The 14,237-nt window shown below is 38.9% G+C and overlaps 1 protein-coding gene across 2 annotated transcripts in view; it reads left to right on the top strand.

Annotated features, from left to right (window-relative positions):
* Positions 1 to 14,022, top strand: part of LAMA1 (laminin subunit alpha 1) — a 100,207-nt gene extending 86,185 nt beyond the window's left edge. For both annotated transcript variants that reach the window (XM_048289305.1, XM_048289306.1), the window contains 14 exons: positions 749 to 893; positions 1,496 to 1,637; positions 2,760 to 2,874; positions 3,064 to 3,234; positions 3,657 to 3,808; positions 4,297 to 4,482; positions 4,948 to 5,110; positions 6,239 to 6,351; positions 7,425 to 7,614; positions 9,556 to 9,714; positions 10,805 to 10,958; positions 11,555 to 11,688; positions 12,757 to 12,979; positions 13,460 to 14,022. In XM_048289305.1, coding sequence (XP_048145262.1) covers positions 749 to 893; positions 1,496 to 1,637; positions 2,760 to 2,874; positions 3,064 to 3,234; positions 3,657 to 3,808; positions 4,297 to 4,482; positions 4,948 to 5,110; positions 6,239 to 6,351; positions 7,425 to 7,614; positions 9,556 to 9,714; positions 10,805 to 10,958; positions 11,555 to 11,688; positions 12,757 to 12,979; positions 13,460 to 13,620 — 2,208 coding nt within the window. In that variant the 3' untranslated portion in view covers positions 13,621 to 14,022. The remainder of the gene's footprint in view (positions 1 to 748; positions 894 to 1,495; positions 1,638 to 2,759; positions 2,875 to 3,063; positions 3,235 to 3,656; positions 3,809 to 4,296; positions 4,483 to 4,947; positions 5,111 to 6,238; positions 6,352 to 7,424; positions 7,615 to 9,555; positions 9,715 to 10,804; positions 10,959 to 11,554; positions 11,689 to 12,756; positions 12,980 to 13,459) is intronic.
* Positions 14,023 to 14,237: the final 215 nt, after the last annotated feature.

Below are 14,237 nucleotides of genomic sequence, written 5' to 3' on the forward strand. Positions count from 1 at the left end.
ACTGAGCTTGCAGAAGGACAACATAATAATGAAAAACCATATTGAATTAAATCTGTAAGATGAGAATTCAGTAAACTGAAACAAATTAAACTCCTGCAAAAGCAACATAATGCAGACCCATCACCAGACCTTCATTGTCATGTCATACAGTTTACTGCATACTTAGATGATGGTTTTCTGCTCCTGATGGAAGGAAAAGCTTTGTTTGGATACAGATTCTTTCAGAGTCACTGCATTATTCATTTGTTTTATGTACTCACTGCCTGAATACACTGCACAATAATATCTGATTTAAGCTTTACAGTTCAGAGGGGGTACCTTTAATGCAATTCAGAAAGTCTTTTTTACTGTGTGAGGAAGGCCTTTGCTTCTTGCAGGAAGAACATCATAGTGTTTGATCATTATGCTAAGTGTCAAATCAAATTACTTTCAACTTCATCCAAAACCAGGGAAATGTGACTTGGTTATTTAACCCTTCTTCTGCTGAGTAATCAAACTTTACAATGCATTTAAGTAAGAATAATAAGAAAAGAAACCAAAAATACATCCTTGTGAGATACTTGTAACTTAATTTTCCTAATTATAGTGAAGATGAGCATCTTGGGCCTAACAAATAGTCCAGGTACAAGAGTTACAAAATCTTTTCCACACATAGCCCAAACCTGCCAGGGATGCGTTCTGTAGGAAGATTTTATTTCCAGGAATGTAATCTGTTGTTTGTTTTGGGTCTTTTTTTTCTTCCTCTCAGAGAGATTTCTTGGCCCTTGAGCTTGTTGATGGCAAAGTGAGGCTGACTGTTGATCTTGGTTCAGGACCTCTTGCTCTTACAACTGACAATCATTACAACAATGGAACATGGTATAAAATCTCCTTCAATCGGAATAAGAAGCAAGGTAGGCTACAGATTGAAAAATCCAGGTGTCAGCCCATTTACAAATACAAATATCTAAGATAGCTGCAGGGAACATCACTGCAACCAAATCTGATCACTTCCAATGGAGTCTCTTTAGCAGCCCCACCTATGGTACTTTGCTTTTAGAAGGACTAAAGTGTAAATCTTGGGCTTGGTTTAGCACATCTCATAAAGAGCAGGTAGTGTAGAAACTGCTGGATGAAAACATACCAACAGGCTTTAAAGACTGCAAGGTTTTTGTCCAAGTCTCTAGCTGAGGGATCACATTTTCTCTTCTGCATTTTAATATTACAACTGTTTTGTGGGGGCCTGTCTTTCGGCAAGAATGCATACATGCTAATAGTTATAACATATTCTCATATGTATCTATTTTCCTGTAGACCACTCCAGATTTGGTTTTGGCAGAGAGGAATGAATGAGATTAACAGAATAGCTGGAAGTACAATAAATTTCTCATTCTAAAAATAAGAAGATTGTCCACACATGTCTGAGTCAATGACTACATTTTCCTTTATTACGGACAAGATTGCCAAAAGGGCAGAATGGGTCCTTCTCCAGATCTTTACTCTCTTTTCTTTGCAGGAATTTTGGCAGTCATGGATGCATATAACCTTAATTATAAAGAAACGAAGCAAGGAGAATCTCCTGGAGTTGCCTCAGACCTGAACCGCTCTGATAAGGACCCAATCTTCATTGGTGGGCTGCCAAGATCGAGGCCTCTGAGGTAAAGTGTCTGACTTTTGCACCTTTGCTAAGACTCTTGTAAGGCGAGGGGAAAACCTTTACACACTCTATCTCCACTAAAATGAGAGAAAATCAGTGAATTCTGAAGTCTAGTTTATGACCATGTATACCACAGAACTATCTGACCTTAGACTTCAAACTCTGGTATTTTGCTTTCCACTGTCTGACACTGCAGTTCAGATCAGAAATATTTTTTTCCCCCCTTCAAGGGTGATTTCCACCACAGCAGCTGCCACAGCAGCTCTTTGGGGCAAGCATTCACCACTGCTGTCTGCAATGATGCTCCTTTGATCTCTACCTGTGAGAGCCTTGCGTTTTCCAGATGGCATTTATGGGCAAAACTATCCTTAAGGATAAAAGTTCTACTTTAGAATTCCTGTAATCCAATAACTTAGAACAGAGGAGAAACAACTGTGAACAGATAACAGAAAACATTGCAAACACATATTTTATAGCGTGTCTCTAGTTTATGGGTTTTTTTGCATTGCACATCCGTACTGAACTTGCAAAGTCACATTTCTTCCGCTGGCTTCACAGTGAAAAGGTAAATATGGCAAGAGAAAATCTAATTAAACTTTCTGCACGCTCTTGACAATAAGGTAAATTCTAGTACATTATTGGTCTCTGCACAGTTATTACAGAGTTCAGACTCGTTAATCTTAGCTGGCATACCAGCCTGTAAGGGATTATGGCAGGACAGCCTTAGATTTCTCAGCCTTAAACCGGGAACCAAATTAGGCATCCTCCAGACTTGAAAAATGAAAAATAAATACTGCGTAGTAGACAGCTACAGTTACCCTTTCACACAATCTATTTTATTTCAGCTGAAGATTCACCTAAAAGTTTTGGGAAAAGACCTGACCTGTCAACACAGCATTACACACTTGTGTGTTTTCATTTGGGCAACACATTTTCTTGACTATTTTTAAGACCAGATTTAGTATGTGAGAGTAAAACTTAAACCACGTCTCTTTTCACTTACACCAGACAGACTGCATTCTTTAAAACAGATCTCTCTTTCTTATTGAAGAGAAATTAATCTTTTCTCCCAAGAGATTTCAAATACTACTCCTTGGAAAGAAAGCCTTGTTTTATGTTTCAGGAAAGGTCTTAATAGTAGAATGTATGTGGGATGCATCAAGAATCTGGAAATATCTCGTTCCACCTTTGACTTGCATAGAAATTCATATGGAGTAAGAAAAGGCTGTGTATTGGAGGTAGGAAACTTTAAAGTTTTGTGACCTGATCTTTCTTTTTATGAACTAGTGAATAGTGGTGTTTACAGTGAGTTGAAATGGATTTATCTCTAAAAATTCTAAGGTAATCTAATCCATATTTGCTTTTTTTTCTTACTGTACACTATGTAGGGTTAAATACAGTAATTATTTCTGTTCTTCATAAAATAGCCTATTCACAGTGTCAGCATCATGAACAATGGATATATTGAGTTGGTACCTAAGTCCTTAAGCCCAGAGTCAGAACTGATGGCAACTTTTGCTACAAAGAACAGCAGTGGCATCATCCTTGCTGGACTCAGCAGGGGACTGGAAAAGCGACGACGAAGACAAGCACACTTGGCAAGTACTGAAAAAAAAGATTTCTGGGGGGTTGTTTTTGCCATTTTTATTTTGTAAAATCAAGTCAGGTTGCTATTGTGTATCCGGTAGACAGTTGGAACTTCTAGAATCCAAACACAAAATGTCACTGTTTCCTGCTCTTAAGAGAGGAGTGTTAGTGAGTGTGTGTGTGTGTGTAAAAAAACCCTGCACTTCAACTGGAGTTATTTTGACCAGAGAAATGTCCAGCTTTTGTGTTTGCTGTTACAAGGCTTTGCACTCTAAGAGGTACCAATACAATTCCTACTAGTCTTTGAGTTTCATTTAAAAGTTTACAACAAGGTTGGAGGTAAATTTTTCCCATGTGTGCTCTTCTTAAACACTAAATGAGTGTCTGAGAATTGAGTTATAGTTAAAAATTAATCCTCTAATTAAATCTACAGCCCTTCTTTTCCATCATGCTGATTGATGGTCATCTTGCAGTGCATGTTAATGCTGGAGATAGAGCAAGTACTAGGAAAGTAGTTCTTCAGTCTGCTAATGGAACATACAGTGATGGACAAGAACACTCTGTCATCCTAATTCGGAATAAGAGGTACATGTGCCTGCAAAGAGTACTACCTGTTTAATTATTGTATGTTGTTGTCAGTTCACTGCACTCTCTGAGGAATTGCCTCTGCTAGCTTATTAGGTGGGATAATCAGGGCTGTGTTTTTCTGCTGTCAATGCAGATTTTCTGATTTACATGGTAATTGTATAGAGCATACAGCCACTGATAGAGGTGTAGCTAAAAGCACTCAAAATCTCTAGACAGTTTGGGGCACTTGAGTACAAGCATACTAAGTAGTATTAGCAAAAAGATACACAGCTATCAAAATAATTTAGAAAGATATTTCACACCACTTTGCATGTTAAAAATCATCTAAAGAGGAACTTCCAGTTTTAAAACACTGAAAGGATTATCAAAGTGATGGAATCTTTATTTATTAGAAGAGGACATTTTGAGGCTGATAGGAATGCTTTTCATCTGAAAATGACTCTCTAAGACCTTGTTGAATGTTTTCCCTACTTTATCTTTTTCAGGATCATAACTGTACAGGTGGATGAAAGTAAACCTGCAGAACTGAGGCTTGGTTCAGCAGCAGAAATGAGCCCCATTAATATTTCCAACTTCTATGCTGGTGGCATTCCAGCAGGAGAGGGCATCTTAGGGCTAAAAATGGCTGGCTCCTTTCATGGCTGTATCAGCAACCTTATTTTTAACAAGGAGTAAGTCAGAGGGGTAACTGCCTTGTTTGGGAAAACCGTGTGTAGTAATCGTTACATGTAGTTTGTGATCTCTTGCATGACACTTCCATTTGCCTGATTTTTAACATAAGATATGCATGATACTCATGATCTGGATATTATAACAGCCAGAAAATTGATATTACCAGCTATATTTCTAAATAGCATTAAAAATGTCTTTAATGTTTATAGAGATGCTGCACAAAACACAGCTTTCTCTACTATAATTTCATCTGTAGTAACAGACAGAATGGCCTTCCAAAAATATTGCAGATTCATATTGTTCTGTGGACAGATTATTTGCCACTTCTCAATCTGTTTGTCACAGATGCCTCTTCTTTCCTTTTCTGCTGTTACTACTGAGAGACCTTGAAAAATACTCTCCTTCTGCTTGGGAAATAAGTAGAAATGCACCTCTTAAAATGTATTTTCTAAAAAAAAATACAGGCTTTTATATTTCACCACTTCCATGAAGTACGAACACGTGGATATGGACAGCTGCTTCCTGTCAGAGAAGCATAAACCAGCTGTACAGCCATCAGGCACTGCAATTCAACCTGAACTTCAGGCTTTACCAGTTCCCCTGAGACCTCTCACAGATACAAAAAAAGTATGTATTGCAGCAAGGTTTTATTGCTGCCGCTTTTGTCCTTTCTTTGTGGAGAATTATCAAATTAGGGACTGTGTATATTTGCTTCCTCTGTGGTATGGAATGGCTCAATAGATGTATATTTGAAATTATTATTTCCTACAGAAAAACAGATACTAACCTTTGTAGCAGACTGTTGGCCATTTGCAATGGAAATGTAGTTAGGTTTATCACTGTTCAGGCAGCAGCAACAGAAAAAAAGAAAAGAAAAAGTGGAATGATAATCTCCCAACAGAAGGACTTGACAGTAACTATTATCTTTAGTGTATTCCTGCCAAAGGGACTGTGCTGAGATTTGCATTAGCTGTGCAGCTCTGCATTCACATTTTCCTGGTCACACACATGCAGCCTCTGCTCTGTGTCAAAGAGGAGGCACAAACCACTCGAGAGACACACGGTGTCTGAATGCAGCTTGCACGGCACCTGTTTCCTCTCACGCAGTGCCTGTTACCAAGAGAGAAGGCAGCATTACTTCTCTCCTCCTGCAGCTGCATATCTTTATAATGAAGGGTTTCCAAAGCATCCTGAAACCATTTTCCTGTGGCAACAGAAAGAAAGATTTTATACATTTGATTTTATAAAAAAGCAAGGTTTCATACATACAACTGTGACTATAAAAAGAAATAAGTTGTCCTTTTTAGAGCTAAAGTATAGCTTTGACTCATACTCTGTTACTCAGCTTTCCATACTCCAAATCGTAACAAAAATGTGTGTCCTCACAAAATGGGAAAATATTCCTACCAAAGCTATAAGATTTTCATACTGAAATTGTACTTCCAGCATTAGTTATCAAAAGAGCTATCAATTAAGAAAAATAGTGAATATATCTCAAACTACAAACGTTTCTCAGTAGAAAAGGCTGGTGCTGTCGACAAGACATCGCTTAATCATTAGAACTTGTTCTTTTTGAGCCTGAATATAGGTTGGAATGCTTGTGAGTTTAGTTAATTGATGTTTTGCTGTATACTTCGTGGTTATCTTGCGGCTCAGTTTTGCTTTCTGCAAAGCTCTATGCAGGCACACTGTCATTCAACAGTTGCTGGGCAGCACCTGATACTGTTCTTGTTGGTAAAGTCATTTCATTAACAGGTAGTTTGTGCAAAAGATGAACTGCCTGATCATGTCCAAGGTGCTCATCAGTTTGGACTTGCCAAAGGCAGCCACTTGACCCTGCTCTTCGATCAGTCTGCTGTCAGGAAGAAGTGAGTATATCCTGAATTACACATGCACACACTGTTATTTTGTATTGAGCTACAAGAAGGGCAGTGATGGTTTTCATGATTGATCACTGCATTGCCAGATTTGAACATGGCCCTCACTTCAGGTTTCTGTGGGCTCCTCATGGAAGAAAGTATCATATCCCAGGTTAGTGATCACAAGTTCAGTAACTCATTATCAGAGTTCGGCAATTTTTTTCTCTCAGATTTAAGAGTCTCACTGTACCTTCTGTAAGTACTTTGATTTCTTTTTACCACATACTGAGCTCACATCTGGTCCCTATTCCTTTGTCTGATGCAGATAACATCTCACCCTCTCCTCTCTATTTTCTGCAAGTGCATCTTCCATATTTGAAGGTGTACTTGAAGGAGACAAGACTACTGAGAAAAATCATTTTGTTGAGACTTAATGTGTGATAGCCTCTCTGCCTCTTTTACTTGTTTGAGAGGCTCCCAACAAGGTTGCCAGCACACAGCCTGCAAGTCACTTGTAATTGCTTCTTGCAACTCAGAAAGTCTCTGCAGGCATAGAGAAAAGAGTGGTTTTTCCTTTTAGCCATTCTCTGTTACAGCTACTGAGCAAAGGACATTGCAGAGGATTGATGCCATGTAGTCTGAACCTGTTGTCTTCATAATAAATGGCTCATTCATCTCCTCTACCTTTTAAGCCTCCCTCTGTTCTCATTGTGGCCATTATTTCCTAGCAAGCCTGGCTAATAGTAATGGATGCCATAAAGTTATCCGGGAATGGGGTCCTTTCTTGGGGCAACAGGCAAGCCTGCAGTCACAAACAGCTGCGCTTGTTCCTCTTAAAGTTCATCTCGCTCTTTGACAAGCACCTTTTCTATTTCTGACAGGTACAGCACTGATTTCCATTATTAAATACATTATAAGTCACGCTTTCTTAGAATCAACCCAAATTCTACTTTTCTGGCCTTTGTAATAATAAATCTCCTTTCATTATAATAAATTGGTTCAGGCTGTTCTCTGTGTCCAGAAAAGCTTTTCATCACTGCAGAAGAAATACCTTTCAGTAACACTGAATTTTTATTGTCTAGACTTTCCGTCCAGCTGAATCTCAGAACCTTTGCCTCCAGTGGCCTGATTTACTACATGGCTCACCAAAACCAGGTTGATTATGCAGCCCTACAGCTTTATGGGGGACAGCTCCATTTCTCATTTGATTTAGGCAAAGGAAAAGCGGTAGCTCTTCACCCTGCTGTTGTCAGTGATGGAAAATGGCATACGGTAGGTGGTCGCCAATCTTGTGCTCCATTTTTTTTCCCTGGAGGTACTGGTATGGGTTTTGCCTGCCTTATCTGTATGCTTTCTGTGTTGCAAAAGCAAACTGGTTCTAACCCAGTCATGAAGTCATTCAGAAAACTTTTATTTGATAATAATTTCCTTTTAAAATTGTCACTAATTGTACATCAAATCCATCTTCCAACTACTGTAAGTATCTCAAACTATTTAGGAATTAAATAGTTCACCAATTGTGTAGTAATGGTCATCTTCAACAGAGAAGGACCTAACAGAGAGGTGTAAAAAATCTGACGTTTTCCACAGAGAGCTTTCAATGCATTACGTCACCAAAGACCTGCACTTCAGTGTGTGACAGGGTGACAGAGATTTGTGGGTGCAGTTTTTCTTTTCTCCCACTTATTACCTGACCATGTCACAGCAGCTAGTGACAACAGGGAAGCACTGTCTTTCCTTTCCTTGGTTGAGGCAAGATGAGAAAGGGGAACATTTTAAATGAATGGAGCCAGGGGCAGGACTTGAGTAGAGTTTGAGAAGAAACTATGTCTACAGCTTGGAGGTGTCACGTAGCATTCACGGCCTTCTGCACAAAGATTGCATCAGTTTCTATTGGCCTCGTTCCTCTGAGCAGCCCAGCTGCTACTGGCTCTGGCTTTCTTTGTGAGAAGTGACTGGGATGTTCAGAGGAGTTTTAGAAGTAACTAAGTTTTAGAGGGACAACACTTTTCCTAAAGGCAGGTGAGGATGACAATATTCATCCTGCTATGCTTCCCCTCCCTTATCCATATGTGAAACCTTAACTCTGTGGGACAACATCTGATTGATGACACAAAGCTGCCAGCTTTCCTAGGTGCCTTGGGAATCAGCAGAGTTCTTTTGTTTTTTTATAAATAATCAGCAGAAGAAAAAACAGCAAAAACTAACATGAAGAAAGCAAATGTGAACGTCTGTCAAATATCACAGTCAAGCTCTGCTGCCTACCCTGAAAGGAAGAATGCTCCAGGACTTACAGCTGCATGTTTAAAATTACATTTACTCACATAAAACTCACACTGACACTATCCACATTTTAAGAGATGAGCACATTCTGTACAAGAGCTGACCTATGACTACCCTGGACATAAAAGCAGGAGCTTCAGCCTTCTTCAGAGGTTAAGGCTGAGTCACACCACTTCCCAGGTGAGGGTGATCATTGCAGTCCCTCTGCAATCAATGTAAACTAATACACATTGCTACTGAAAGAAGCACTACTTCTTTCATTGTCTGCCCTCTGCTCATACCATCCTGTTTTACTCCTTTATCCCCTTACCAGCCCAGTGTTCGTGAAACTTCATGTTGAACCTCGTCATGATTCTGAGTGGGGCTAAAAGTAAATAGAGATGGATAAATGGCTAGCTGAGTTCCCTCAGCCACATGTGAGTAATTGTTTTAGGGCAAGAAGAGCATAGGGACATGAGCGAACAAGATGGGCAGAACTGGGCAGCTTTTTGGTTATAGCAAATATAGCACTGCCCATCATAAAATGACAGCATAAGAATGTGCACTTCAGAGAGCTGAGATGGCTCAGCTGTTGGGCAGCACAATAATTGCAGGAGACCAGCACAGAACACCCTTCTCCAAATTCGGTGATGTACTCATATCCTAAGGCAATAAACTGGTGATTTAAAGAAATGATAAAACACTGAAAGCCTTAGGCAGGACGATATGAAATCACTGTGAGCCCTTGGGAAGGCAAGGAAGCTGTTTAACTGCTTAGTTGCATTCAGAAATGGTGTCAGCCTCAGGAAGAATTTCAAGAGGGTGCCTGAGAACAGAATACCATAGCAGTTCAACCACTAAACAATTGTCTTGCTTATTTCTGTGGCAAATGATGACTAGGTAACCAATTTAGCTTACTCATTTATGTTCACATGCTTTCCTTTTTTCCAGGTAAAGACAGAATATGTTAAAAGAAAAGGCACAATCATTGTGGATGGACAGGAATTGGTAGCAGTCAATGCTCTGGGAGATGGTAGCACCTTGGATGTGGAAGGAAAGCTCTATGTGGGAGGACTCCCCTTAGACTACGTGCCAAAGAATCTTGGGAATGTAAGAAGGTTTGGGGTGGGGGAATGTCTCTGGCATTTTGCAAGACTAAAATGAGCTTAGTGCAGCAAATCCAGGGAAAGAAGCAACAAGGAAAGTAATGACCCTTTACCAGATAAATCTTTCTAGCTTTCTATGGCTTAATGACTCTAGCAACAGCTTGTATCCTTGTGTGTTAGTAATAGCCCTTAACAGAACTTTTTTTCATTCTGTTTCTCTGTTAAAAATGGATAAAGAATATAAATTCCTGTCTTTCACAGTATAAGGTAAAAACATGACCTACAATCTCAGATATGTAGTACTTACATATGTGTAATACTTACATATTAATTTTGGTATACGAGTCCTATTGCATTCAAACAGAAATTAGGTGCCTTAAATATCTTTGAAAGACTGGGTTTCCCTGTCTTTAGATTAAAGCATATTTTAATACAGGCTTTTAGAGGGCAAGTTTTTGTCACCTTCCTCCTTGTGCAGCCCATTATATCAACAAGGATTCCAGTGATGATGATAATGTTTCTCATGGAATTGTAGAATATCCTGAGTTGGAAGGGATCCTCAAGGATCATTGAAGTCCAACTCCTGGCCCTGCACAGGACACCCCAAGAATCACACCATGTGCCTGAGAGCACTGTCCAAATGCTTCTTGAAGTCTGTCAGGCTGGTGCACTTCCCTGGGGAACCTGTTCCAGTGTCCAATCACCCTCTGGAGTGATTCAGATGAATCTTTTTGATGAAGAGCACTTGCAAAATGTCATACAAAACCTTGATTTACTCATTAATTTGCTGAAGCATGTTTGGAATGCTTTTACTGTTGGGCGTATCCCTGCTCACAGTCAGGCAAATACAGTTCTTTCTGTATATTACAGACTGTGTATACTCTGCTGCTAAACTATTTGCTTTTGACTCTTAAGACATTATGTACCTTACAGAATTATATGTAATAATATAAATTTAATTGTGTAAATATTTTAGATTCTGCTGTGTTTTGTTCAGATAATATTTCATCTACAATAACATCAGGTCATCATCACTAAGAGAGCATTGCAGCAGTTTATACTAAACATTATCTCTTGTATTTCCATGTGTTCAGGTTACTCACAGTATTCCTGCCTGCATTGGTAGCATGACAATTAATAGCAAACAAGTGGACAAGGAGAGTCCTGTCTCCATCTTTGCTGTGAATAAATGCTATGAAACAGTGCAGGATGGTACTTTCTTTGATGGAAGTGGCTTTGCTGCCCTTGGTAAGTGTCATTAGATGAACACAGTACGTTACTGAATTAACGTTAATGGAAACGCACTCCTTTTGGGCTTTACCGGAACTGTGTGTAATTAACAGACTCCTCACACAGTGAGGGCATGCCCTACATATGGATATCTAACTGAGTCCCTTTACTCCATCCATCCAAAAGTGGTCATTTCTGCAAAGGGCTATCTTGCACAAATAAAAGAGCTAATGATTTTAGCACTGGGAAAGAAACGAACCACATCTTTCTTCAGCTAAGAATATGCATGTTCATGATGCTAAGGTCTGTTGAAGAATATGAAAACAAAATACTTGAAGTAACATGAAGGATGACATTTGTGTTCTGTACTGTTTCTTACAAATGAGATAGAATGGATTAAATCTGAATTAATGAAGAAAAACTTATTTGGGAATTTATCTTTTCCAGTACAAAATACGAATTATGACTTTGGAAAACTTGTTTTCCAGAGGTTCTGCAAAGTCATATTCCAGCAGCATAATTAACAAGATTTTTAGACCTTTTAATGATGTATATATTTTACTTTGTACTGTGGGTTCCACGTCTTCTGCTAGAGACTTTTAACTTCTTTTCAGTCAGAGAAGGCTACAAAGTGAGGTCTGACGTGAACATCACCCTGGAGTTCCGTACGACAGCGGTGCACGGGGTTCTTCTCGGGGTCAGCAGTGCCAAGGTTGATGCCATTGGACTGGAGATTGTACATGGCAAGGTAGGCTGCCCTGTGCAGGCACACTCATTTCACAAGGCTTGTTTGAAACTGGGAGGCTAAAACTCTTGGAGTGCATGAAATATACACCAGTGAAGTGTGATGGAGGCAACTTCCCACAGAATGAATATGGGACAGACTTTCAGTCTCAAGGTTTCTCATTGCCATCATATGATAGAGTGCGATTAGCAGAAGTAACTGGAACTCTTAGGGTTTTTAATTAGTGTAATTTATGTTAGTGTGCAGCTCCTCTGACCTCCTGTACTACATACCTTGTATGTTAGACCAAATATATATCTTTTTTATGGCTTAATACTTTTTCTGCCATAAAGCTATCCTTGTCCTTGAAAAAAATATTACATATACAATGCACACTGTTTTGTAGCCTCTTCTTCAATATTCATGAGCAATTAACTCATTCTCTACTTCTACTGGCCATTATGTTCCATAAACATTTTAACAATCAATACACATACTTCTCCAGTCACCTCTTGCATAAAAAATATACACTTGATTGCTCTTAAGTGTTTGTTTTTGCAGAAATAGCTCATTTTTTATTCAAAGCTTCCTAGCTAGAGACAGTGTTAAATATCAGTGTTTCTGTGGGACATGCTTTCCCAGTTAATACTTACATATTAATCCTCACCACAGAGTTGAGGAAATGTCAGCTGCTTTGAAAAATAAATGCATGAAAAAAATCAATACATTTATTGGCAATGACAAGTGCTTTCACTCCATTCTACTTTCTATTCAGTTAGACACAGTAAATCTTCTTTCAGATTTCTGAAGTCTCAGGTTCTGTGAAAACGTCTTGATTTGTATTTGTAAGAAACATTGAAATCCCTAGTGAAGCGTATCAATGGACCATTGCACAGGTAGATCTAAGTCTTTTAGATTTTAAAAACCACTTTCACAGGGATCTACTCTATCCATCAAAGTAAACATCAACCTTGCATATTGCCAAACATTTAAAACAGAAACCTCTGCACCAGCGTGATTGTGCTTTTATCTAGGCAGATTAGTTCATGTATTCTTACTTAGATCTTCACTGGCATCTGGCTGTTTGTACAGGTTTTATTCCACGTCAACAATGGAGCTGGCAGAATAACAGCTACATATGTACCAAGAGGCACAAATAGTTTGTGTGATGGGAAATGGCACAAGCTTCAAGCAAACAAAAGCAAACATCACATTTCACTGGTAATTGATGGGAATTTGGTTCACACTGATAATCCCTACATCCAGTCAACATCTGCAGATACGAACAATCCCATTTATGTTGGAGGTTATCCTGGTAGGTACAATAATATTTCCCTTCCCTTATGTCCTTCCTGCGCTCACTCTCACAAGAGTGACGCTTAACACGTGCTTGCTTTTGGTTTGCCATGGGAATTGTGACTGCAATTCCCAAGAAATGGGAATCAGCTGTTGCTTCATATTCTGTTAAAAAATAGTTTCTATTTTAACTTCAAAAACACCCGTGCAGAGTGGCTTTCTCCTCTGTTTTCCCCTCTCATCTTCCATTGTCCCCTGGGAAGAACTATTTCTGCAAACTCTGCCAAGTTATTGCTGTGCAGGGCTTATGCTTGAATGGAGCACTGACTGACCATGTTGGGATGTCACAGTTCATCCAAACATGAATGGAACTTGATGCTCCTCAGGTATTGGTTTTATCTCTCATTTCAGAGGGGGAAGAAGTTTAATAACCTGGATCTTTGTGTTTTTTTCAGTTTGGTGGAAATAGATTTTTACATATTTCGTGTTTGTTTTTCAGCTGATGTGAAGCAAAACTGCCTCACAAGCAAGAGCTCATTCCATGGCTGTTTGAGGAACCTTGTTTTGACTAAGGGCCAACATACAGAATTGTTTGACTTTAGCAGAGCTTTTGACCTGCGTGGAGTGTTTCCTCATTCCTGCCCTGGGGCTGAGCACTGAACTGTAGCAAAGCCTGTCTGGACTGAGAGAGGGCTTTTTTTTGTTGTTGTTGATCTGTTATTTTGCATTCTAATTTCATAATGAAAAAAAGAACTGGTAAGAACCTGCATCTCTTTGATTTTTCTGGTTGTTTTCCAACTCAGGTCACTTATTTTTTTTAATCAGAAGTTCTATTGCCTGCATTTTAACTAAATGGTTTTAAACAACAAATACCTCTACAACAATTTTAATGGCATTTATTGGGTATTTTTCTTTTGGGAATTTTTATTAATCAGTGTTTACGGTATGTTTTCTTTTGATTACTTGACAGTATTTCATTTTATTGTGTGTTGACTGTTTTATAAGAACATAATAATTTTGGACCACATAATAAAACTACAATAAACTGCATTATTTCATGTAGTTCAGTTGTCAATGTATTTTAGTTAGAAGAAAAAGAGCCTGAAGGTAAGAAGTTACAAGTATGCACACTTCAGGGAGGTTGGAACTACATAATCTTTAAGGCTTCTTCCAATCCAGGCCATTATATGACTCTGATTCTATGAAATATAAGTGGACACAGTCCAGCAGAGGGAGCAGGAGACTGACTAAATTTTTTTGAACACATAATTTTGAAA

This window comes from Corvus hawaiiensis, chromosome 30 (genome assembly GCF_020740725.1).
Source record: "Corvus hawaiiensis isolate bCorHaw1 chromosome 30, bCorHaw1.pri.cur, whole genome shotgun sequence".
Taxonomy (NCBI): domain Eukaryota; kingdom Metazoa; phylum Chordata; class Aves; order Passeriformes; family Corvidae; genus Corvus; species Corvus hawaiiensis.